General features: G+C 48.3%; 1 protein-coding gene across 2 annotated transcripts in view; it reads left to right on the forward strand.

Moving 5' to 3' along the window:
- Positions 1 to 27289, forward strand: part of ADAMTS2 (ADAM metallopeptidase with thrombospondin type 1 motif 2) — a 261043-nt gene that overhangs the window by 65614 nt on the left and 168140 nt on the right. For both annotated transcript variants that reach the window (XR_009694017.1, XM_061149663.1), the window contains exon 3: positions 16561 to 16720. Coding sequence is in view for 1 of the 2 variants with exons in the window: in XM_061149663.1 (XP_061005646.1) it covers positions 16561 to 16720 (160 nt within the window). In the remaining variant the exon portion in view is untranslated. The remainder of the gene's footprint in view (positions 1 to 16560; positions 16721 to 27289) is intronic.

A 27289-nucleotide genomic window follows, 5' to 3' on the forward strand; every position in this document is an offset into this window, starting at 1 on the left:
ACCCTGCCCATTCCCCCTTTTCCTGCTCCTTTCTTTAAACAAATTGTCTGTTTTGATGTGTGCCTTTTGCAAAAAAGAAAAAAGTCCTCAAAAAATACAGACAACATTGATAAAAAAGCAAAACACATTCCAAACCATGGCTCTGTTAAATCTTTGTTCTCTCTGTGTGTGTCCGCACAGCTCTCCTTTCGTCTTACTAATAAGGATGATGTTGGCTAGTTAGTTATGTATGCACTGTGCTGAGCGCTTTACCTGGTTTAACCCTCAAACCCACTGTGCGAATATTATCATTATCCTTATTTTACGCTGGAAGCACTGAAGCTGAATCCTTCAGCTTAGCCAGTTAGCTGAAGCAACACTTGAATCGAAGCCGAGTAACTTAGTGGGCTTGCCCTGCTCTCTTAGGTTGCGCTGACTATAGGCACGGAGACATATATAACTTTACCTAAGTTCATCATCACAGCAGAGCTGGGCCTGCCTTCAATGATACGACATGGATGTATTTGTTGTTTAAGTGGTGAAAAGTCTTGTCTGTAAAACTCTTTTGGTCTAGCATAAATTCTGTCATTTTTTGGGCAAGTCATAGAGATTTTTGGAAGTAATCTGAGCATTTACATTTATTGTTATAACAGATATATTTGTTGTCACTTCTGTCATCCTACTTACATTTTTTATGCTTTTTTTTTTTTTTTGCTGTTTTTATATTTTCTATTCTCCATGTTCAGTTATTTGGAAGGAATATATTAATTTTTCCAGTTATGGCTTTTTTAGTATTCTTAAACTTATGGCTATCAACTTTACCAGCTTGTCAGTAACTATTGATCCTTTTATGTTCATTTAAGAAATTAATGCAGTTAGACTACTTCTTCTACCTCCTCTACCCTTTTCTTTCATTTTTGCTGACTTGTTTGACAGTTTTTGCCCCAAGTTATTAATGTTGAATTATGAATTATTTTTTACATTGCATGGATTTCCTTTCCAGAATATATGATAAATGACTTCTGGTTTGTAACCATAATTATTGCAGTGGAATAGACGAAGAGGTCATTTCTGATACTTTTAACCTGTGATTTCCTTATCTGTGGGGACTAAATTTTTAATTCAAGCCTGGGCTGCATTAAGTGGCAGGAGAGGAATGATGAAAAGAGATGTAAAGTGGAGCTGAGGTGATGCTGTTGAGAAGATTCTGTCTAGCAGCAGAGGTGGTACAGTGAGCCTGCACACTGCAGCTTCCCGAGGCTCTGATTTGCTCAAGGTCACATATCTGGTTAGTCTGCAGAGTTAGGGTTCCCATCCCGGTCTCTTGGTTTCTAATGCAGTGTTCTCTCTAGGCCAGCATTCCTCAAGGGTTGGCATAAGGGTGAATCAGTGTGACACCAAACATGATGTTAAAAGGCATTGTATTCTATCACAGTCCCAGTTGACTTCTTGGCAGGAATTGACAAGCTAAAGTTCATATGAAAATACAAGAAACCCAAAATAGTCAAAACAGTATTGGAAAAGAACGAGGTTAGAGAACTCACACTTTCTGATTTCAAAACTTACAAGGTTATGGTAGTCAAGACTGTGGTACCGGCAGAAGGATAAACATATAGATCCATGAAATAGAATTGAGAATCCAGAAATAACTCTTTGCATTGATTTTTAAAAAGAGTGCCAGGACATCAGTGGAGGAAAGAATAGTCTTTTCAACAAATGGTATTGGGACAATTGAATATCCACAAGCAAAAGAATAAAGTTGGACCCCTACCTCACATCATATAAAGATTAACTCAAAATGGATCATAGATCTAAATATAAGATCTAAAACTATAAAACTCATAAAAATGTAGGAACAAATCTGTATTATTTTGGGTTAGGCAAAGCCTTAGATAAAACACCAAGAGCACAAATGATAAAAGAAAAAATAGGTAATGTGTACTTTATGAATGTCCTTTATAACTTCAAAGAACACCATCAAGAAAGTCAGAAGATAACCTACAGAATGATAGAAAATATTTGCATATCATATATCTATTAGGGAATTGTATCTAGAATAAAGAACTCTTACAACTCAAAAATGAAATTAATCCAGTTAAAAGATGAGCAGTGAGACTGAATAGTCATTTCTCCAAAGAAGAGAAACAAATGGCCAATAAGCACATGAAAAGATGCCCAACTCCTTAGTCATCAGGAAAATTCTAATCACGATCACAAAAGGACATCAGTCCATACACATGGGGGTGGCTGGAAGGAATAAAGTAGATAGTAAGTGTTGGTGAGGATGTGGAGAAATTGGAACCCTTATACACTGCTGGTGGGAATGTAAAATTGTGTAGCTGGTTTGGCATAAAGTTGCCATATGGCCCAATGACTCCATTTCTAGGTATATACTCAAGAAAAATGAAAACATATGTCTACACAAAAGCTTGAGCATAAATGTTCAAAACAGCATTATTTATAAAAGCCAAAAAAGTGGAAACAATCCAAATGTCCATCAACCAGTGAATGGCTAAATAAAATGTGGAACATCTGTAAAATGGAGTATTATTGGACAATAAAAATGAACTTAAGTGCCGACATATTAGGAATCTTGTAAACATTTTACTAGGTGAATGAAACCAGTCACAAAGGATCACATACTGTGTGATTCGATGTGTATGAAATGTCCAGAATAAGCAAATCCATAGAGGAAAAAAAGTAGATTAAGTGGTTGCCAGGGGCCGATGCATGGCAGCGGGGTTGATGAGGGGACTGGGAGAAAATAGGGACTGGCTGCAAATGTGTATAGGGTTTCTTTTGGGGGATATGTTGAAAATGTTCTAAATTTGTGGTGGTAGTTGAGTTGTATGGTGTAAGTGAATGAATTGTATGATATATGAATTACAGCCCAGTAAAGCTCTTTCATATTTTAAGAAGCATGAAATTCATAGTGAGAAAATTATTCCCTTTTCAGTTCTATTTTAAACTTTCTGATTGAATCAAAGATAGATAGTCTCGGTTTGATACTCACAGATCTTTAACACCTCTCTCTGATTGTTTATAAGGAGAGAGATTATACACCAGCAGGAGGGTTGGCTCCCCAAGAGGAAGGAGGGTTTGGATGGCACATGGCAAGGCCTACGTGTCCACCAAGTGAGGCAGAGAGCAGGGGAGGCAGGGACTCTGCCCCTAGGGCATCCACAGGCAGACCCCCAGAAGGTGATGTTTTGCAAGGGGCAGGGCAGCAGCTGACAGGCAGGGGAGAGGACAGATGCGTGCTTATCGGATGTCAGCATTTTGGGGGAGTTCCGCTGGCAAGAGTGTGTGTGTGTGCACATGGACATGTGCATATACACATAGGCATGTATGCTTCAGAGCAAAGTCAAGTTTGGGGCATCTGTGAGCTGCTGCAGACACATGCTGTCTTATCCTCTGCCACAGTCTGGATCCTTCTGTTTTGGGACCAACTTCTTTTTTTCTTTCTATTCTCATCATCACTACTGCACCCCCTGACACGTGGCAGTCGTGGTACTGAAGGTTGCAAGAGTGATGAAGCTGAGTGACAGACCTGACCCCTGGCCCGCACACAGGAATCTGCATGTGTTGTGGCCTGTGACTTCCACCGAGGGAGCCCCTGGCGACTGCAAACTGGGCCTCTCAAGTGGAAGCAGGGCATACACTGGCCTTCCCGTGAGACCGCATCCCTGAGAGGGTCAGTGTCTCTACTGCTTAGAATTCAAAGTAACAGAGGGCTTTGTAGTAGAGTCTGAAGTCAGGCAGGTTGATTCCTCCAGTTCCATTCTTCTTTCTCAAGATTACTTTGGCTATTCGAGGTTTTTTGTATTTCCATACAAATTGTGAAATTCTTTGTTCTAGTTCTGTGAAAAATACCGTTGGTAGCTTGATAGGGATTGCATTGAATCTATAGATTGCTTTGGGTAGTATAGCCATTTTGACAATATTGAAGGGAGGTGGGAGGGGGGATCGGGATTGGGAGTACATGTAAATCCATGGCTGATTCATGTCAATGTATGACAAAAACCACTACAATATTGTAAAGTAATTAGCCTCCAACTAATAAAAATAAATGAAAAAAAGAAAGTAAAAAAAAAAAAAAAGAGGAGGGGAAAAAAAAACAAAAACAAAGTAACAGAGGGTATCTGTCAAGCCTCTTGATTCTGACAGATGTTTAACTTTTAGTTTCCATTTCTAGTCACAACTTCATCAAAATCCAAACAGCAGGAAATTCCCTGGTGGTCCAGTTATGAGGACTTGGTACTTTCATTGCTGAGTCTCAGGTTCAATCCCTGATCGGGGAACTAAGATGCCACAAGTCATACTTGTAAAAAACCAAACAGCAAAAGAACAAGGCCTAGAGAAGGGAGGAAAAAGGGCAGGCATCGTACAGTTCACCGAGATCTGAGAACTAGTGATTTGATGAGCAAAGACCTGCCAGGTCTCAGTGGCGGACCCTGAGGGTCCTCCCGTGAGCCCCCCTCCTGGCCAGGCAAGAGCAGAGTGGATTTCAGGTGAGAGCCAGCCCCTCCATGTAACATCAGGCTGGACAGACTAGGGCAGACTTCTGATTGAATGCCCTTCACATCAGGGTGCTTCAGAGACTTCTTCAATATTTATTAAGTGGGGAGAGGAAATTGATTCTTATTAATAAAAATTACATGTAAAACCAGATATATTTGCCACTGGCAGCAGGAAAATCAAAGTCCTGGAGAAAACTCAGCAAAACATACCCCACGTTCTGTACCTTGTTCTTTTGTCAATTTTCCTTTGCAACTTTTCAGACAGATTATTCCTGGCATGCATACTAAGGCTGAAAGGAGTCCCGCTTTCCTTGTGGAGAGCCCCTTAGCAAGTAGCGCTTTGGCTGGTGGTCTTGAGGGGTGATCGGTCATCTGTTGGTCCTGAGGTGGGCAGCCTCTGATCTCAGGGTGACTGAATTCTGGTCTGGGGTGGTCATCCACCAGTCTCAGAGTGGTCAGCTGCCGCTCTTGGGGCAGGCCCAGCTTATACATCAGTGTGACCCCCTGTTTGTTCCTCAGTGCTTGTCAGAGATGGGCTGATGCTGGTGAGGGATGTAACTTCTCCATGAGAGAACTGTCAGTTTAGAAGTCTCTGGCTGCATGAGGATACCTGAGTATCTGGTGCCATGGTTCAGATTTATCTCAGAGCACTACAGTGCCCTTCAAATGGCACTGAAGGGCACCATCATCAGATGGCATCTGGAGGGTCCCTGCCAGGCAGCTTAGACAACTTGGACCCTGGCTTCTGATAACAGCAAGGGAGAGGTCAGCATCAAGCAGATCCAGTGCCCTTTCGTCAGCCCCATGACCTTTAACCAGAAAAGTCTGGCCAGGGAAGAGAACCCGATCCCCGTGGACAGGGGGACCCCAAATAGTCCTGGAGTCTCTCAAGCCAGAGAAGACTGGCCCTAAACAGACTAGGTTCTGGGTCATTGTCACACTGGGTCCCTCCAGCATGATCCCAGGAGGCTGGGCCTGTGGCACAGGTGGCTCTGACCCGGGTGCAAGTTTCCCTCCAGAGGAGGGGCTGTCCTGCTGGACCCCAATGCCCCGGTTCGTGCATATGGGCTCAGTGGTGTCTGCTCCTTGTGACCCTATGGACTATAGACTGCCAGGCTCCTCTGTCCATGAGAGTTTTCTGGCAAGAATACTGGAGTGGGTTGCCAGTTCCATCATCTCCATGCCATGCCTTAATAAGGCAGGATAGGCCTGGGTCTCCACCTAGGAGATATTCATTCCGTCTGGGGCCTGGGGTTTGATTCTTGGACCTTGTGTGCCCCTGGCAGAGCTTCCTGCCCCTCGGTCTCAGTTTCTCCCTTGGAAAGCAAGCAGGTAGATGACACCACTTGGGTTGCAGAGCGCTGCCTGTGTGTGCCCCGATTCTGAGGGCCTCCTAGGTTGCCTGTGTACCTACAGCAGTCACGTGAGGGGAGGGACAACCATCCCTCCTTTAGAGGCAAGTGTATCGAAAGCCCGGGAGCTCCGACACCTGGGCTGAGGCTGCCTGGTTGGACGGAAATGGTGCCAGGAACTCAGGACACCAAACTTCCAGGCCACTCACCCACTGCCACCCTGCCACGTGTCCTTGGGTTCCATCAGTGAGATGGGTTCGGGACACCAGTGTGCCCCCAAACTGCAGACATGGGAAAAGTCAATGGCAGCATACAGAGAGATTTGCTGGTGTGGACACTATTAACCATGTGCCAGTGCAAGGGGATGGCCCGCAGCATCCTCGCCCTGCCATCTGTCTTTCTATCAGAGGACATGTCCTGCTGTTATTGGGGTTGCTTACTCACTTATCTCACAGATATTTGCTCACCCTCTCCAAGCCTGGAAGGGCCCTAGGACTCAGGGATGAGTCAGAGTGTGGGGGCCTGCAGGGTTCCCATGGGTCTCTCTTCTCTCTCTTCCCACAGACGGGTGATCTTGGTGTCCCATTCTGGCTCTCATTCTTCCTGCCCTTCCTATTTGTCCTACACTCCTTCCCCAGAAGTCCAGGATGCCTCAAACCTGTGTCCTCGGGGGTCTGCAACTCCTGCGCCCCATTCTGTGGCCCTCAGAGAATAGCCACCCACCTCGCCCCTCTGCCCACCGGGGCCCTGTTATTAGCTTCCTGCAGCTGCTGGAAATTACTGAAGACGAGAGAAATGTCTTCTCTCACGTCTGGAGGCCAAAGTAGTTATTAGCAGGGCTGTATTCCCTCTGGAGGCTCAAGAGGAGAACCCTAGAGGGAACTTCTGGCCACTGCCGGCTAAGCTGATGGGAAACAGGAAATACCAGCCTTTCTGATGCTTTGAGAGAACCTTGAAATCTGTCCATTTATGTGGAACCCTCTGATTCTTAAGCCAGAGCAACTAACTCAAGCTTTTAAAACTCCCGAGTGAAGTCACTAAGTGGATGTGTTAGGTGATCCCAACCTCCATCCCTCAGCAAAGATGAACAATTAAACAGCTATCCATGAAGACAAGTGGCTCTAGGAGAGCTCTGGAGTCCACTTATAAACTTCAGTCACACAGTGGAACCAAAAAAACCTGAGAATAACAGCTGAAGAAGAGAAGGAAGATGTTTCATTCTGCATGTGTCACCCTATCATCCCCAGCAAGAATGTTTCCCTCACTGGGAAAAGGAGTGGTGTGAGCCGTCAGCTTTCCTAGCTTCGTTGGGTAATGCACAAAGGACCAACTTTGGTTTCACCCAGAGACCAGCAAAACTGAGATGAATAGAAACAACTGGGAAGAACAGGGGCTCCCATGAGCTGCGTAGTGGGAGTGACCGTGCTTCTCAGTGGCCTGCTTTACAGAGGCGCCCAGCAGCTTTCACCGCTAAAGAAACCGATGGTGAACACAGCTGCTGCAGACCTCCTGCAGATTTTACTGCTGAGGCTTTGCTCTGTGGGTAGTCTCATTCACACACACAGGGCCCCTGAGCCCTCCTGCTGCCGTCCTGCCCTTCCCCACCCTCAACACAGGATGGGCTGGCCTAGGCCTTTACAGCTACGTAAGTGCAGGACATAAGGACATGGAACAACAGACTGGCTCAAAATGGGGAACGAAGTATGGCAAGGCTTTATTTTTGTCATCCTGCTTATTTAACTTTTATGCAGAGTACATCATGTGAAATGTAGAACTGGATGAATCACAAGCTGGAATCAAGATTGCTGAGAGAAATATCAACAATCTCAGATATGCAGATGATACCGCTCTAATGGCAGAAAGCAAAGAGGAACTAAAGAGCCTCTCAATAAGAGTGAGAGACAAGAGTGAAAAACCTGGCTTAAAACTCAACATTCAAAAAACTAAGATCATAGCATTCAGTCCCATCACTTCATAGCAAACAGATGGAGAAAAAGTGGTAACAGTGACAGACTTCATTTTCTTGGACTCCAAATCACTGCAGATGGTGAATGCAGCTGTGAAATTAAAAGACGCTTGCTTCTTGGAAGAAAAGCTATGACAAACCTAAACAGCATATTCAAAAGCAGAGACATCACTTTACCGACAAGGGTCCGTCTAGTCAAAGCTATGGTTTTTCCAGTAGTCCTGTACAGATGTGAGTTGCACCATAAAGAAGGCTGAGCTCCAAAAGAATCGATTTGATAACTTTTGAACTCTTTTCAAGAGTTTGGGGAAGACTCTTGAAAGTCCTTTTGAAAGTCCCTTTCAAAGACTGCAAGGAGATCCAACCCGTCAATCCTAAGGGAAATCAACCCTGAATATTCATTGGAAGGACTGATGCTGAAGCTGAAGCTCCAATATTTTGGCCACCTGATGCAAAGAGCTGACTCATTGGAGAAGACCCTGATGCTGGGAATGATTGAGGGCAGGAGGAGAAGGGGGCAACAGAGGAAGAGATGGTTGGATGGTATCACGGACAGGAGTTTGAGTAAACTCTGGGAGATAGTAAAGGACAGGGAAGCCTGGCATGCTGCAGTCCTTGAGGTCGCAGAGTCAGACATGACTTAGCAACTGAACAACAACAAGTGTGGAATACCTGCCTAGACCATGTTTAACTCCCACCAGTATTCATATACTCAGGATTAGCCTCCAGTTGGGCACATGTTTGCCATCAGCTTGATTTCCGTCCTCAGCCTCCACTGCCACGTGTGCCCCTGTGGTGAGACCCTGCAGCCACAGGAGTGGATATCAGCAGCCAGGGCTCAGGTAGCTGCTCGTGTGCCCGCAGTTGGCCCTTCCTGCTGCCCTGACCCTTGTCATGAATGACAAGCAGACACTGCCACTACACAGGCCCTGAAGCTGGCCCCTGAAGCAAAGTATGTGCATACTGCTTGTTCTGGCTACCACCACTGCCAGCTCTGGTAACTAGCTGCTGAACCCGTGGGCCCCACTGAGGACCCCAAGAGTCCTTGCAGCCATTATGGACTCACTGCAGTAGTTGTCACCAGGGACCACCCTGTTGATGTCACGGATCTAGCAGCCTGAGCCAATGAGATATCAAGTCCTGCCTGGACCCAGAGCCGCCATATTCCCCCACACTTGGTGCTTTGCACCACTAGGTCCAGTGTGCACCCCCCCGCCTCCAACCACAGGTGAAGGTCTTTCTTACTGAAGTCAGTCTATAAAATCTGGAAATGTGAAGAAAGCTATGCAAGACACAAGGATTTTGAAGAATTGGGTAAACATCACATCATCAAAGGAATGCAGTGAATTTTCAGTAGCTGACCCAAAAGAAGTGAGATACATGAATTGTGTGATAAAAAAATTCAAAGTTATTGTCCTAAAGATAATCTGAAAGCTACAAGATAACTCAAGACAAAAAACTTAATGAAATCAGAAGAACAGTGCAAGAACAAAATGAAAAGTTTCATTCTTTTCAACAAAGAAATAGAAAACATAAAAAGAACCAAACAAAATTTTGGAGCTGAAGAATACAATGACTAAATGGAAGAATTCAGTAGAGAACACAAAACAGAGAATCAGTGAACTAGAAGACAGATCATTTGAAATTATCTAATCAGTAGAGCAAAAAGAAAAAAGAGTGAAAAGGAATGAGGAAGCTTATGGGACTCATTAAGAGAAATAATCTATGCATTACTGAACTCCAAGAAGGAGAAGAGGGGGAGAAAGTGGCAGAGGGTTTATTAAAATTCTTTTAATAAACAATAGCTGAGAACTTCTCAAACTTTGGAAAGAGATTTCGACATCTAAGTTCATGAAGCTACTGCTGCTGCTGCTAAGTCGCTTCAGTCATGTCCGACTCTGTGCGACCCCATATACATGAAGCTACTAGGTCACCCCAAAATGACCTTCTTCAAGACACATTATAATATTATAAAAAGACAAAGAGATACTTTTAAAAAGAGCAAGATAAAAAGTTTCTCTCATATAAGAGAATCCCAATGAGGTCATCAGTGGATTTCTCAGCAAAAACTTTGCAGGTCAGGAGAGTGGAATGATATGTTCAAAGTGCTGAAAGGAAAAAAACCACCCATGAAGAATGCTTTACTTGGCAAAGTTGTCTTTCAGAAATGAAGGCAAGAAAAAGACCTTCCCAAACAAATGATGAGAGAGTTCATCACTACTAGATCTGCCTTAGGAGAAATGCTGAAAGGAGTTCTTTAAGCTGAAACAAAATGACACTAATTAGTAATATGAATATGTGAAAGTATATGACACACAGGTAAAGGTAGATATATGGTCAAATTCAGAATAATTCTGTAATATGGTGGAATGTTAGCTACTTAACTCTAGTATACAGGTTAAAGAATCAAAGTGTTACAAATAGCTATAACTACAATAATTTGTTAGTGGATACACAATATAAAAATATGTAAATTATAATGTCAAAATATAAAGTGTGGAAGTGAGGGATAAAAATACAGAGTTTTTGCATGTAATTGAAATTAAATTATTAACTTAAACACTTGTATCTATAATATGTTTCAAATAAGCCTCAGAGTAACCACAAAACCAAAACCTTTATACACACAACATGAACATGTTCATAAACTGAAGAGAAGAGAATCAAAGTATGCCACTACAGAAAGTTATCAATTCACAAAAGAAGACAGGAAGAGAGGAGGAAAGGAACTATAAAAAAGTCAGAAATTAGTTAACAAGATGGCTTTGATAAGTCCTTACTCATCAACAATTACTTTAATGTAAGTGGGTTAAATTCTCAAATCAAAAGACAGAATGACTGGATAGATTAAAAAGCAAGCAAACAAAAGCAAGACACGGCTCTGTGCTCCCAACAAGAGACTCACGTTAGCTTTAAGCATACACACAAACTCAAAGTGAAGGAATGGAAAAGATAGTCTATGCAAAGGGAAACCAAAAGAGGAAAGGGGTAAGCTGTACTTATTAGACAAAATAAACTAAGTCAAAAACTGTAACAAGAAACAAAGAAAGTCATTATATAATGGTCAAGTGGCAAGTCAGCATAAGAATATAACAATTGTAAATGTGTATGCACCCAACATCAGAGCACCTAAAATTTTCAGTCAAATAGTAATAGATCTGAAAGGAGAAATAGACAACAATACAATAACAGTGGTAGACTTTAGATCATCCAGACAGAAAATCGATAAGAAAACATTGGATTTAAGCTATACTGTAGTCTTATATAGGCCAAACAGACCTAGCAGACATAGGACTCTCCACCCGATACTAGCACGATACACATTTTTCTCAAGCCTGCATGCAACAATTTCCAAAAGAGGTCATATATTAAGTCAAAAAACAAGTCTTAGCAAATGTAAAAGACTGAAGACATACCAAGTAACTTTTCTGACTACAGTGGTATGAAACTAGAAATCAATAACAAGAGGAAAACTGAAAAATTCACAATTCATAGAAATTAACACACTGCTGAACAACCAAAGGGTCCAAGGAAAAATCAAAGGGAAATAAAGAAAATATCTTGAAACAAAAAAAGGAAACACAATATACCAAAACTTATGTGGCATAACAAAAGCAGTTCTGAAATTTTATATATGTTCTGAAATTTTATAATATAAGCAGTTCTGAAATTTGTATATAAATTTTATATATATTTAAATATATATATGAAAGTTTATAGCAATAAAAGCATATGATAAAAAAGAAAGCTCTCGAATAAACTACCTAACTTTATACCTGAAGGAACTAGGAGAAGATAAATAAACTAAGCCCAGAGTTAGTGGAAGGAAAGAGATAACAAGGATCAAAACAGAAATAAGTGAAACAGAGAATAGAAAAACAATGAAGAAGGTAAACAAAACTAAGAGTTGGCTTTAAAAAAAAAAATTAACAGACTTACCAAGAAAAAGAGAAGACTCATAATACATGAAAGAAGAGACATTGCAACTGGATATTACAGAAATGTAAAAGATCATAAGAGACTACTATGAATAAGTATATACCAACAAACTGATCAACCTAGAAGAAATGAATAAATTACTAGAATTATACAACCTACCAATACTGAATCATGAAGAAATAAGAAATCTCAATAGACCAATAATGAGTAAGGAGATTGAGTCAGTAATCAAAAATCTCCAAACAAATAAAAGCCCAGGACTATGAGATATCACAGGTAAATTCTACCAAACATTTATTGAAGAATTAATGTCAATCCTTCTCAAACTCTTCCAAAAATTTAAAGAGGAGGGAGCACTCCTAAACTCATTTTTGTGAGGCCAATATTTTCCTGATACTAAAGCCAGATGAGGACACTATAAGAAAAGAAAACTACAGGCCAATAACCCTGATGAATATAGACGCAAAAATTCTTCACAGAATATTAGCAAACCAAATTCAACAGCACATTAAAAGGATTATACACCATGATCAAGTGAGATTCATCCCTAGGATGCAAGGTTGATTCAACATATGAAAATCAATAGATGTAATATACCACCTTAATAGAATGAAAAATAAAATTTATATTAATATGGTCATTTCAATATGTGCAGAATAAGCATTTGACAAAATTCAACCTTTTTCATGATAAAAACTCTGAACAAAGTAAGTGTAGAAGGAACATGCCTCAACATAATAAAGACCATATGTGATAAGCCCATAGCTAATATCATGCACAATGGTAAAAGGTTGAAGGCTTTCTCTCTGAGATCATGAATAAGACAAGGGTGCCTATTCTCATAACTCCTGTTGAATATAATACTGGAAGTTCTAGCCAGAGCAAGAAAAAGAAATAAAAGGCATCCAGATTAGAAAGAAGTAGTAAAATTGTATCTGTTTCCTTATGACATGATCTTATATATAGAAAATTCTAAAGAACCCATCAAAACACTGTTAGAACTAATTAATAAATTCAGTAAAGTTTTCAGGTACAAAATCAGCATACAAAATTCACCAATAGTGAACTGACAAAGAAATAAAATATTTCCATTTCAATAGCATCTGATGCTGTAAAATACTTAGGGATAAATTTACCTGAAGAAGTGAAAGATCTATGGACTGAATACTATAAGATACTAATTAAAGATATTGAAGAAAACACAAATAAATGGAAAGGTATACTGTGTTCATGGATCAGAAGAGTTAATATTTATAAAATGTCCATAGTGTCCAAAACTATTTATAGATTCAATGTAGTCCTTATCAAAATTCAAAATTCCAATATAAAAAAATCCTAAAATTTTTATGGAACCACAAAAATACCTCAAATACCTTGAGACAGAACAAAGCTGGAGGCATCACACTTCCTGATTTCAAAACATATACAAAGCTCTAGTAGTAAAAACAGTATGGTACTGGCATAAAAAACAGACACATAGACCAATGGATCAGAATCAAGAACCCTGAAATAATCCTGGGATGCATATACAGTCAGTTTATATCTGACAAAGGAGCCAAGAACGTTCAATGTGAAAAGACAGTGTCTTGGTGTTGGGAAAACTGAATGCAAAAAAATGAAATTGGCTTAGTCACCATGGAAAACAATATGGGGGTTCCTCAAAAAATTAAAATAAAGCTACCATGTAACCAACAATCCCACTTCTGGGAATGTACCCAGAGAAAACAAAAACAGGATATTGAAGAGGTATCTGCACTCCCATGTTCGTTACAGCTTTATTCACAATGGACATGGAAACAATCCAAAGGTCCGTCTGTGGATGACAGGTTGATAAAGAGATGTGGTACTCGTGTACAATGTATTCTACAGATGCTGTTGAAATGGAAATATTTTTATTCAGCTTTTATAAAGAAGGCAATCCTACCACTTGCCCAGAATGGCTGAAACTGGAGGATATTATGCTAAGTGAAATAAGCTAGACACAGAAAGACAAATACTGTAACATCTCACTTATGTGTAGAATCAAGAACAGCCAAACTCATAGAAGTAGGGAGTTGGATGGTGGTTGTCAGGGGCTGGAGGGAGGGGGAAATGGGAGGTGATTGTCAAAGAGGACAGAATTTCAGTATGCAAGGTAAGTAGGTACTGGAAATCTTTTATACAGCACAGTGCCTATGACTAACAACACTATATCAAAAATAGTCTTTAATATACTTAAAATTTGCTTAGATGGTTGATTTTACATATAGTGTTCTTATCCCCCCAAAAATGGTAACAATAAAAGATGTAGAGGGATACCATGAGAGGTGGTGGATGTGTTTATGACCTTCTTGGCGGTGATGGTTTTACGAGTACATGAAAGTCAAAATGAAAGTGTTAGTTGCTCAGTCATGTGCGGCTCTTTGCAGCCCCATGGACTGTAACCTGCTGGGCTCCTCTGTCCCTGGAATTCTCCAGGCAGGAATACTGGAGCGGGTTGCCGTTTCCTTTTCCAGGGGATCTTCCCCACCCAGGGATCAAACCTGGGTCTCCTGCATTGCAGGCAGATTGTTTACCATCTGAGTCACCAGGAAAGCCCTCATGAGTATATACTCATTCCCAAACTTATTGAGTATATATTAACTATGTACCATCTTTTTACATGTCAGCTCTACCTCAAAAAAGTGGTTTAAAAATTCTAAACTGCTGGGGTCCAGCCCCAGCAGGATCCAGGGGAACCCTCAGGATGAACAGCGTCGGCGAATGAGAGAGAGAGTGAGACAAAGCTCGGGGCTAAGTCTGAAGTTTATTTTTGCACGGCCCCTTTATATCCTTAACAACATCTTTTTGGGGGAAGTGCATATTGCTTACACACAGGTCATCTCAAAACATTACAGCAACTTGACCTTCAACAGAAACTGGATGTCACCCACATACTTTTTCATTCACAAGAGTCTTTCTTATCATTTGGCCTTCAGGCCTGCTAACATTTTATGGCTTGCACCTGGTGTGACTTAAGTAACTTCAGTAGCCGACCCTGTTTTTCTTATAATTAATCTATTTTCTTTCTAATAAGCGTCATCTCTATGGGAACTAGATAGGATTACATTTTTACAGAACAGAAATGCGAAGGACTGCAGAAACAGCAGATATGGCACAAAACAGGCTCTTAGTCTAAAAGTTAACTACCTGCAAGAAGTCACCAGCTAATCTCTATCTAAAGTATTTTCTATTAGGCACATTTGTGGCTATCATATTTGTGGAGCTTTTCTCACCCCGTGAAGGGGCCTATGCTTATAATAGTTTCTTTTGCTAGCGTACTGTGCTTAGGATGTTTAGAACAATCAAGAGCATGTTTTGCAATGAGAGCACATATTTATCACACAAGCCAGAATGCCAGCAAAAGGTTTGAATTGAAGCATTTCCTTCATCCCTGGCCCCTTCATAGGGTACCAGCATCCAGGAGATTTATTAATTAGGGTTTTAAGTTGGTCTTTATTCAGCGAAGAGGAGCAGGAGAGCTCTTGGCAGGCAACACAAGAATCTGCAGCAGGGTAAACAAGAACAACAGCAGAAAAGGGGGGAGGATACAGGGTGGGGTAGAGGCCGAGGCCAACCTGGAGGGTCCCTTATCCTAGATGGCCTTGCCTGTCAGGTTCTTTCCTTGTGACCTCATCATGGATGGGGTCCCGGACGGCCTTGCCTGCCCGGTATTTTCTTCATGACCTCGTCACGGGCGGGACCTCCCGTAACGGCTCCCGGCACTAAACTGTGATAGTTCATAGGTATATGATCTAAAGAAAATACATCTGCAGCTTGACACAGTGGAGACTCCTACTGTGACAATTGGTTTATGGAATCAGAAGTATGGGAGCTGAATGGGGCAGTGACGGTGGGATGCCCTCGAGGGGAGGGCAGGGCCATGTCCCTGCAGTTGGGGGATGGCATTTGAGGGGTCTGAGCCAAGCCTTGGAGAATTAGAGTTTATCAGATGGCCAAGGGTGGGGGAAGCAGCAGGTCCTCCCCGGCTGAGGGCTCCGTGGATTCAGGAGCTTGCAGACCAGGTGGTGTGCACTGTATTGGAAGGACAGGACTATTTTAGGAACTGGTGTGAGGTGTGTGAGCTGGGGGCAAAGAGGACAGCGGCAGGCTGAGAGCCTTGGATGCCAGAGTATAGAGCAGCTTGAACCCTGATGGGGACCGGGGTCCTTTGAGGGCCGGTTTTGGTGGAGGCAGCGGTTCAGTTGCTGTAGGGTCTGGGCTGCTGACCGGCATGGATAAACGGGTATACAGTGGGGCCTGTGGCCAGCAGCTGAAGTGTGTGCTCCGTCCACGTGTCCACTGCTGGGCACCATGCACTGTTGTCAGAGCTTACATTTTCCAAGGGAAGATGGAATTCCACATTTGACACATGAACTCTTACCATTTTGAGGGTTGGTTTCAAAACTTTGAAAATACTATTTGTGTCCAACTGAACATATCTGTGGCAGACTCAGTCCCTGGCTGAGAGTTCTGGCCTTTGTCTTGGACTTTGAGCTCCCGGGGTTGAGCGTGGGGATGACCCGGGCAAGAATCCCTTCCTCAGACAGGGTTTACTGCCCGCAAATGGCTCTGGCCTTCACGGCTGTAAGTGGAGGCTCTGGCGTGATGGGGCCTCTGCGCATGCCCTTCCTGGCCTGGGGTTCCAGCCTCACACCTAGCTGGGGTTGACTGGGCCCTGCGCAGCCAAGGTTAGAAGTTCTGCTCTCTGGGGCCCTCCTCACTGCTTCCCCTCCTTGGTCTGCTGTGATCTGGGAATTTGAACAATCTCGTATTTGCCCTGCAGGCTGGCCTGATCCGTATGGAAGAGGAGGAATTCTTTATTGAGCCCCTGGAGAAAGGTCTGGCGGCAAAGGAGGCCGAGCAGGGCCGTGTACATGTGGTGTATCATCGACCGACCACCTCCAGACCCCCTCCTCTGGGGGGCCCACAGGCCCTGGACACAGGTAAGGCTGCTGCCGGCGGGAGGTTGCATGGTAGACCTTGAATGTTCCCCTGGGGCGATCCAGGCGTCGTTTGTGTAGGTCTGGTCCCAGGCCTGGACTGAGGCCACCCTTGCTGACCACATATCATAGCGGGGGTGCTAAAATGCTGAATTGGGGGCCTCTGCTTTGGGTGTATGTGGGCCATAAACCTGTAGGCCTGAGGCCTCCATGAGAGTGTGTGTGTGCTAAGTCACTTCAGTTGTGTTTGACTCTTTGTGACCCTATGGACTGTAGCTCGCCAGGCTCCTCTGTCCATGGGATTCTCTAGGCAAGAATACTGGAGTGGGTTGCCATGCCTTCCTCCCAGGGATCTTCCCGACTCAAGGACTGAACCTGCATCTCTTATGTCTTTTGCATTGGCAGGTGGGATCTTTACCACTAGCTCCACCTGGGAAGTCCTGAGCAGGCAGTAAAAGCTGCCTGAGGGTCTTACCTAGTGTCAGGGAGCAGGCAAGGCCCAGACCAAGCCTGAGTCCTGTACCCAGGTCTCGGAGCCTGTGCCTCGGCCCCCAGACAAAGCCCTGAGTGCTTCCTTGGCCCCGATTGGATCCTGCTCCCTCTGGGAGGCAGCCGGGGGCCAGCGGGGGAGGGACGTGCTCCACAGAGAGCCCAAAGGTACAGCCTCGGTGACCTGTGCACACACTTGTGTGGTTTTATCTTTTTCAACTCAGAGCCAACCATGCTCTTGGGCCCAGGAGTGAGGAAGGAGCTGCTGGGCAGGTGGGACAGCCCCTCAGAGCCCTCCGGGAGGCCAGACCTCTGACCTTTGGCCCAAAGCTCCCGGTGTTCTCAGGATCTTAGGTCCCTGGCTGCAGCGAGGCCAGGTTGGGTTCTGGCTGTGGTCCTGGCGGGCCTTGCAGTGCCCAGGCTCCGTGCCTGGCTCTGTCAGGGTGGGCTCAGCCCCGAGTTTCCAGTTCTGGATCCCTGGCTGCTCTCGGTCATGGCCACGGCAGCACAGAGGCCTGGGTCTTGAGTTAAACTCATCTGCATGTTGACAGGAAACCCCGGAGGCCCCTCTGGGCCGGGCTGGCCCAGCTGTGCTGTGATTAGCCAAGATACTCCCATTGCCCCCAGGCAGCCCCCGCTCATTTAATTTAGGTCTCTCTGAGTTCCCAGCTGACAGATAAATTGGGTGCAGCCTGGCAGGGCACCATTCTAATTTCGAGCAATGGTGTCAGATACTTTTGCAAAGGAATTGTTCCATCAGAAAGCCCAGTGCTCTGTAGAGTCGATCAATACTGGCTGCCCCTTCTTCCCAGATGATGAATTGCAGGCCGTCTGCCAACAGTGGAGGGGGTCCCCCAGGCGCTGCCTTCCTGGCCTTCCCAGCTTCAGCCCCTCCTATCTCTCCTACCCTTGGGCTTCTCTGCGTGGGGGGGGAATGGAGAGTAACCCCACTGGGTGAGGGCAGGAGTGGAAATGGGGCAGGCGCTGTGCCTCAGATCAGGGATCAAGGGCCCTGCTGTTGCTCCTTGCTGGCTGGCTGCCCTTGGGCAGGTTTGGGTCTCTGGCCTCTGCTTTCTCATCTGTCCAGAGTGATTAGAAATGCCTGTGCTTCAGAGAGCTGAGGGCTGGTCACTTTGGTTTTGGTGCTTCTGGGCGAGCCTTTACTGGAAGATTCAGGGGGTTTCCTGGGGGGGCCACTTAGGCCGGGTGAGGTGGAGCTTGCACAGTGAGGCTGCCAGGTGCCCGGGTCAGGCTGCCGATCCCTAAATCCATGTGCTGCCTGTCTCGTGAACATGCCGTCCTCCATCCTGGCCTGGCCTTCTTTCCCAGGCTTCTGCTGGCCTTCTGACATCTTCTCTGGAATCTTTTCCCTAACCTCTTCTGCCTATCGCTGGTGAGAGCTTAAACTCAGAACACAGGAAAGGGATTCCAAACTCAGAACAAGCCCAGAAACCATTGACCTTAGGAGATTCTAGGGCAGGCCAGTTGTCTGGCCTGGCGGGTCTGGCGCTGAGGCTGCGCTGAAACGGGCTGGGGGTGGAGGGCTCTCCGGACTGAGCTCCGGACCTCAGCCCAGGGCTGTGGGTGTGTAGGCTGAAGGTGGCAGGTCTCAGCCAGAGGCCAGAGTCTGACCCCAAGCCCCCTTTCCTTTGGTGTCCCTGCCCAGGGTCCACGTGACCCTGTGTGGACGACGTCCACAGAGAGCCCATTTCTCCCTGCATGTGCCCGATCGTTCCCCTGCGCCCAGGGTTCAGGCCCACTCACTGGCTGGAGGTGGCCCAGACACACTGTTTTGCTGTGGCTGGTCTGAGGGCCTGCAGTGACCCCAGACAGTCCCGCTCTGCGTCAGCCCCAGTCTTGTCAGAGCCCACAGTGGCAGCTGGTAGATACGTAAAAGCAATGTCCTTGTCTGAGCATGTTTGCTCCGTGCTCTTTCCTGCAAGAGGTCGTGACCTACTGGGCCCAGAACGCCAGGGCCTCTGTGCAAAGGCTTTCAGTGTGTGTGTGTGTGTGTAAACTAGGGGGTCTTTTCTTCTCATGAATTCTGATCGTGACTCCGATCAAAGAAGGCAGGAGGTACTAACTGGAAGCTTCCTCCTGCCCCCACGAGGCAACTTCTGTAAGCATGTTTGAAATAACCCTGGCCATTTATCAAGGACAGTGGATATAATGGGTCCCCTGAGAAAGGGGAAGGGGAGACACCTATCCTGAGCCTCCTGGTCTGGGAGATTAGCATCTCCCAGTGTAAGAGTTGGAGGGGGGGCTGCCTGTGGAGGGTGGTGTGGTTATGGGTGAGGGTGCCTGTGGGGGATTGGTACGGCTGGGGTGAGGGGTTTGTTGGGGGCTGTTATACACAGCTCTTTCAGAGCACTAAGACACATTGTCATTGCCCTGGCTTCCTGAGCAGCCAGTAGACTTCCTGGGGTGGTCTCAGGGGCTCTCAGAGCCTCGGAGCATCCTTGTCACCAAGTCCCCATCATCTGAGGTTTGCTACTGGGTTGCTGACTGCCCAGGGAGATGGATGGAGAATGAAAGTTTTGGGGTGTCTTCCAGGACTCAGGCCAGGATTGGAGGTTGCCCTGAGCAGCTCAACCCACACCTTCAGACCCTGGAGGAGGGCACTAGGGTGGGCAAGGGACTGAAGGAGACCAGGGTGACTTTTCCCCCTCACTGGGCTCTCAGGTATTGCAGAAGCGTCTCTGCTTGGCTCTGCTGGGTCTGGGAACCTGTCTGGGCCAGAAAGGCAGAGCTCCAAGGCCAGGGTGCCATTGTGGCCTTTTGGGGAGGGGAGGTTTGGGCGTCTCTAGGACTCCTCTGGGCTAGACCTTTCTCCAGCACCCCGAGTCCCTTTCTCAGTCCTCCTCAGGGCCAGACTTGTGCCCAGTGCAGTGTGTTGGGAGGTGTGCTGTGTGATGTTGGCTCCTCTGGTGTTTGCACAGGTGTGCATGCATGTGTGTTTGCATTTACACACAAGCGTGGACAGAGCCTCAGTCCCAAGTTCCAGGCCCCTGCCGGAGCACTGCCCTAGCTGCCGTCTGTTAATCCTGTCTAAGGTTGCTGAGGAGCAGCCAGGGTCAGTGGGTATGGGGAATGGGGAGCCCCAGCCCAGCCTGGAAGCCCTGCTCAGAGCTCATATGCCTGATCCTGGCATGTCATGCCCCAGATCTCAGGCTGCTTGTTACCATCACCTGGGTGGCTTAAAATAGCAGTTAATTCTCTCATTCCTTTCCCTTTTCCGGGAGGGCAGAATTCTGGAATCAGTATCGCTGAGCAGAAGTCCAGGTGTCGGTAGGACTGTGTTTCTTCCCGAGGCTCAGAGGTAGTCTGTTCCTTGCCTCTCCCAGCTTCTGTTGAGATCCTGGCCTTACTGGCTGCTGGCATTCCTTGGCTTGTGGCTGCATCAGTCTAGCCTCTGTTCTCATGGTCACAGTGCCTCCTCTGCTCCTGAGTGATGTCAGTCTCCCTCTTTTAAGGGTGCATGTGATTGCATTTGGGATTCACCTTGATAATCCAGGATGATCTCTACCTGTCGAGATCCATAATTTTATCATATCTATGAAGCCCCTTTTTGGTTATATAATACAGGTCCTGGTGATTAGGACCTGGTATCTTTGGGGACCACCATTCAGTCTATTTGTTGTTTTTGTTGTTCAGTTGCTAAGTTATGTCTGACTCTTGCAACTCAGGCTTCCCTATCCTTCACTATCTCCTGGAGTTTGCTCAAACTCACGTCCACTGAGTCAGTGATGCCGTGCAACCCTCTCATCCTCTATTGCACCCGTCTCCTCCTGCCCTCAATCTTTCCCAGCATTAGGGTCTTTTCCAATGAGTCAGCTTTTTACATCAAGTGGTCAGAGTATTGGAGCTTCAGCTTCAGCATTGGTCCTATAGGAAGTGAATGGGCCTCCCTTACAAGGCTGACTGTGCGGTGACTGGGGCACACATCTGTGGAGGAGTAACACTGCAGGCACGCTTCACTCCTCAGGGGACGATGTTCAGGCACAGCCCAGGCAAGCGCCACGTCCCTCTCCTGCATCTGCTGGACCCTCATGCAGTCTCAGTCAGACTGTGGGGCCTGGCGTGCTATGGCTGGTCTGACCCTAAGACCAGTGTGTTGAGATACTGGCCTTACTGGTTGCACCAAGGAGGGCTGAACTTGGGACCCTGGGAAAGTCCCCACTGAGTGGGAAAGTCCTTGGGTCACACACTGAGCAAGTGATCTCACTCTGTCCGGCACATTTGCAACAAGTCCTGCTATCTCAAGACAAGGGCTGCAAACTCAGAGGCCTGCAGGGCCCGGCAGGCAGTGCCAGTGAGGAGAGTGGCAGAGGGCAAGAATGCAAATTACACCCGCCCTTGGCCCGGTTTTAATTTTCCTTCTTTTGATGCAAGCATGAAAGTCTTTGCTAAAATGGGTACAGCAGTGACACGTGGCCTTCGGCCCTGGCCTCGCCGTGGGCACAGGACAGACGACAGACTTCGTCCGTGGGGGCAGCCTGTCCTCAGCTCCCCTGACCAAGACCTGGTGGGAGTGTGGGTCTGGGGCAGCCAATCCTTTTGCTGTTAAGAGAATCCAGACATCAGAACTTTGATGTGAACTCTCCTGATTTTAAATTGTTGCTTCAGATTTCTGAAAAGCACCATATGGGTCAAATAAAGCAACGGCCCCTATTGACCACCTGTGTTTTCAGAGACGTGGAGGTGGCCGTGTCCTGTGTCCTCCTCCATGGGCTTCTTGCGGTCCCTGGGCATGGCCCTGGGACAAGGAGGGGCTGTGAGCTCCGGCTGAGCTGCCGGTGGGCTGCAGAGTCTCCCACCCTGCCTTACCCCTGGCCCTGGGCTGAAGGCAGGGAAGGCACAAACTCAGTGCCTGTGACCTTGGCTGCCTCACTCTCGGAAACAGCCCGTGCCAAGCCACTGCCCGCTGCTGTCAGGCTGCAGCGTCCTCCCTGGCAGGCAGAGGAGGCAGGGTGCCCTGCCGCTGCCAAGGAAAGCCTGCGAGGAGCACGCGGACAGGGTGCCAGCCCTGCGTGGCTGCTCCACGTGGCCGAGCGTGGCCCGCCGGCACAGTCTCCAGCAGTCCTTCCTCCCCTCCTGACCTGCTGCACGTCTCCGCCCCATTTCCCGGAGCCATAGAGAACCAAGAGCGCAGCTCATGATGGGCGCTCAGGGCCGGGAACCAGAGGGCTGGAGCTGATGCTGAGAGCTCACGGGGCTGCGTGGTGTCCTGCAGGCTGCCCCAGCAGGGAAGGGGACTGACAGTCCTGTGTTGTGACCAGCCTGCTCTGGTCCAGGCTGGAGGCAGGAAGCCTAGAGCCGTGATGCAGGGAGAGAGTGCAGCCCTGTCAGGACAGGACACTGGTGGGAAGCAGGCAAGGCTCCACTTGGTGCCAGGTGGATGGTCAGGCCTACCTTGGTGCTGCAATGGGTGTGAGTCATAAGGGAGAGGGCTCAGTCAGGAATGAGGCCTGGAAGAGGGGGTGAGGGGTGAGTAACGGGGTAGTGGGTAGGGGATGTGGAGGGGGCACTAACTTGCCGGAAGCCTGTCTGGGGAAGCTTTCTGCTCTGTAGTGGTTTATGTCCTATTGCCACTGTAACAAGTTACCACAAAGTCAGTGGCTGATTCTCTTCTGGAAGTCAGGAGTCCAAAATGAATCTTAAGGAGCTAACATTAAGGTGTCAGCAGGGCTGGTTCCCCCTGGGCCTCGAGAGAGGAATCCGTTCCTTGCCTCTCCCAGCTTCTGGCAGCTGCCAGCATTCCTTGGCTTGTGGCTGCATCACTCTAGCCTCTGCTCTGCGATCACAGTGCCTTCTCTTTTGTCTGTAGTAAGTTTCTCCCTCTTATAAAGACACTTGTGATTACATTGGGCTCACTGGGCTACTCCAGGAGAATTTTCTCATATTAAGATCTTTGGCTAAATCACGTCTGCTAAGTCTCCTTAGCCATATGAGGCTATCCTCACAGGTTCTGGGGGTTAGGATGGAACATCCTGGGGGTCATGATTCAGCCTACATTATATCAGAGTGTTGAAAGCTGAGGTCCTGGCAGAAATGGAAGAGAGGTCAAGAGAGGCCCTGGGCAGGCTTTGTACCCTGAGCCCCAGACCTGGCCAGAGTCCAGAGGGGCTGGGGCCCCTCTCTGTGCCATTGGTGGGAGCTTGGGGCCTAGACCAGTGCTTTCAGGCTGGTGACTCAAGGGCTCTGCTCCTGGACTTGGCCCGTGCCCTGCCCAGCTGGCTGTTGCTGGCTCACTGCATTGCAGCTGAAAGTCTGGGCACCTTAGTGCTTTATGCCCAGGGCCTTCTCGGTTTTTCCTCTCCATTCTACCCTGGGCTGTGCCTATGGCTTGGGGGCCAGAGGGAACCCCAAGAGAAGTCCTGATTGTGAAACCTGAAGCAGTTGGCCCGACTCCGGGAGGCGTGTTTCAGGGCTGAGTGTATCCTTGGCAGAGGCCACGGTGCTCCCACTGCTCTGTGGTCAGCCCCCTGGACGGCCGCTGGAGATGCCAGTGTGCTGACGTGGCCGCACGCCGGGGAGGTGGGCGGAGGCCGTGCTGGGTCAGCTGAGGCCTGCTGTGATCTGGGGTCAGACTGAGGAGACTGCTGCAGAGCTGGCGGCTGAGCTGGGGTCTTGCTGACTGGGCTCTGTGGCGGGGGGGCTCTGCCCCGCGGGCTGTGAGGGCAGAGGTGAGGCCTGCGGCCAGACCTCCTCCTGCAGTGGAGTCTTGCCCGGCGTGCCCCCTCCTCCCAGACTCCACAGATGCAGTCTGTGATGGCACTTGGCCTGCGGGGGTGCAGACAGCCCACACGCTCAGCTCCTCTCCTGCGTCTCAGGTCTACCTCCCCACTTCCTCTCTCCTCCCACATTCGTGTGCGATCTGGTTCAGGGGTGGTGCTGGCCGGGTGAGCGTGGCCCAGGAAGGACCTGGATCTTGGCTGGAGCGCCGTGAACAGATGACGGATGTGACCCAGGGATAGTGCTCTTGGCCTTGGCCTGCCTGCGGTGCAGGGGACCGTTCTTAGAGGAGCCACCTCTGTGCATCAGTAGCTGCTCCCAGCACGGAGGCCGGGGGCAGTTTGGTTAGGGGTTGAGTGTGCCTGCCTTGGCAGCTTTCCCAACCCCATCATGTCTCAGTTTTCGCATCTCTAAAATGGATATAATGTCGCAGGACCTGCTAATCCTCATCTCACCCTTGGTATGTCGCCCACTCTGTGCTTGCTGTTACATATGCTTAAGATCATGGGCTGTCTCGGGCCCTGAGGTCCTCTCTGCCCTTGATGCCTCATCTTTGAGAAATTCTTTACCACCAATTCATTGATACTCTTTTCTTTTTTTCCCTCTGGGATTGTGTAGTAATGTCCCCTAAAGAGCTTTCTGTTGGCACATGGTGACTATGCCTGGCTTCCAGGTAACACACCATCTCAGAAGCAAAGTTGTGCTCTGCTCTGGGTGCATCTGGAGTTAAATTAGCAAAAGTCGTGTGTCTGGCTGTCACATCAGCCGTGGGCTCTGCAGACCTGCTCTTTGCTGGCCTCTAGTGAAGCAGACCGGGATGTTTCTGGGAGAGATATGATGTCTCCAGTGGCCACTTTACATGTCTGTGACGCTTTGTGCTTCAGACATGTCAGCTGGCCTGCCAGGGATGGGAGCGGCTGGGCCTTGAACATCCTGACACAGTCCCTCCATACCCCATGGGGCAGCTGTGCAAGAGATCTGGGCTTTCTGCGTGCTGTGTATACGTAATGGGGGACAGAGGGACATGTGTCCCATGATGGACCCCCTGACAGAGGCCTCTTGGCAAAGCAGAGGGGTCCGAGGACAGGGGAGAGGTGCTGGTGCCAGCATCAGGGGATCGGGCTGCAAAGACAGCTCCAGGATTGTCCAGAGGGGAGAGGAGCCCTTCCCCAGAAGCAGTGAGGGCGGGCGTAGCCCAGAAGCTCGTTGGGCCCGAGGTCCAAACTCTGCAAGTCTGTACCAGCTGGAGGGCTCTGACCAAGGCCTGTTTCCTCTCAGAATTCTCTGCAGGTTGACAAACACTTCAGCCAGCTCCAAGCCTGAAGTGTTTTCTATAAAAAATTTCCAACTTTCCTTGACCCATTTCTCTTTCAAATTAATACCACACAGTGCTGTGCGCTTGGCGCTGAAGGAACTCCGAGCTGGGAAAAGGTCGTGCAGTTGGACGGAAGTGTCGGTGTCTGGCTGCCTCTCCCTCCCCCTTGAGGCATCTCCCCCTCCGTCTGGCCCTCTCTGCTGTGCACACATACTCCCGCGCACACATATTTGGAACTTGAGCTGGATTCTCAAGTCGGGATGTTTCTCCCAGAGCTCTTGACCTGGCTCTACTGGCCTGGGCTCAGTCCTGGGGTGTGGGCTTCCCCTTGACCTGGAGCAAGGAAGGCCTCAGAGAGGATGAGTGGAGCACATAGGAGAACCTGGCGGCAGAGTCCAGCTGGTGCCCCTTTCCAGGGATGTGCAGGCAGGACAAAGCTGCACCCTTGGGATGAAGTCAGGGCTCAGGTGAGAGCTTGCAGGAGGACACAGGACTTGGGGGAGTCCCGGGCCAGGCCCTAATGAAGGAGGTGGCCTGGGAGCTGGGCCTGATCTGGGCTGGAAGGGGCCAGGCTTCTAGTGATGCTCCCAGTCACTGGGGGAAGACCAGAAACAACAGTGGGACTGCTGGATGGAATGCCGAGGCTAAGAACAGGCACCCTGCCCACTGCTGCAGAGAGGGGTAAAGCTGTGAGCACAGCGAAACCCCGGAAAGCGTGAACTGAGCTGGGAGAGGGTCTCTGGGTCAGAGACAAGATGCACTTGGCTGGTGGGAGGGCCCGGCCCAGGAGACTGCTCCAGTCCCTGAAATGGGAGTCAGCCCGTGTGGCTGAGGGGCAGAAAAAGGGCCACGTGCCTGGAGGGAGGGAGTGATGGAGAGAGAGCAAGGGCAGGGCCCAGGGAGGTGGGGAGGGCTCATGGGGTTGAGCCGTGGAGGAGGTGAGGTCTTATGCTCCTGGCAGTGGGAAGCCTTTGAGGACTGTCACTGGGGAGAGTGGCTGCAGGGAGGGCTGTACACAGGGGGCCCCGGGGGTCTTGATGGCCAGCATGAGACGGCCTTGTGGATGATCACAGGATGCTTTTGGAGGCAGGGCTCACAGGACGTGGGTGTGAGCGAGGATCGAGGGCAGCTCCTGGCTTTTGAGAGGCCTGAGCCACCGGGAGGATGGTGGATGGGTGTGACGCAGGCTGGGGTGGGGAGGCTGGAGGAGGAGAGGCAGGCCAAGTGCAGAAGGCAGAATTGGGGCCTGATCCTCGGACCTCAGAGCTGTGCCCCTCCCAATGTTCCTCCCTGCCCTGGCTCAGAGGAAGGGATTTCCCAGAAAGGATAGTGCTGGCCAGAGGCCAAGCCCACTTGGCTCTTGCAGTGGGGGACAGGGACCCCAGACTTGACCCCACAGATGGACAGGTTCTGGAGTGTGCTCACGGGTCCTCTTGCCCTGGGAGTCAGAGGCCCTGCTCTGTAGGATGGGGCAGCTGAGCATAGTGTAGAGTCCAGGGATCCTCGGACATGGGTGTATCCTGGCCTTTGTGATGAATCAGGTCCTCCTTGCCCGCCTGCTGCCTCAGAGGAACCCACGCTGGGGTGGATGGAAGCTGATGACAGTGTGTGTGTGATGGGCTGTGTGCGCCTGCTTCTCAGGCCCTCCAGACGGAGGTCTGCTGTCCACCCAGCTGGGCTGGAGGCAGTGCTGGCCAGCTGCCCTTTGTGCAACCTCTCTTAGAATTTGACTTGGGGACCTCCTGGCCTCAGTTCTTCTCCTGTGAATAGGTATATGTTGCTAACCCGAAAGGCATGATGACCTGGATCCCCTTGAGCCCTGGCTCTAAGCAGGGACAACTTGCAACATGACCAAAATAATTATGGGATCCAAGGGCCACAGATACACAGTCTTGGGCACAGCCAGGCTGCCTTCCCACCTCGGCTCCCAGAGTTGCCATGTCCTCCCCAGCACAAGGGCTTTGCTGGCTGATCCTCTGCTGATCTCTGGTGGCTCAGCTGGTAAAGAACCCGCCTGCAATGCAGAAGACCCT

This window comes from Dama dama, chromosome 9 (genome assembly GCF_033118175.1).
Source record: "Dama dama isolate Ldn47 chromosome 9, ASM3311817v1, whole genome shotgun sequence".
In the NCBI taxonomy this organism is placed as follows: domain Eukaryota; kingdom Metazoa; phylum Chordata; class Mammalia; order Artiodactyla; family Cervidae; genus Dama; species Dama dama.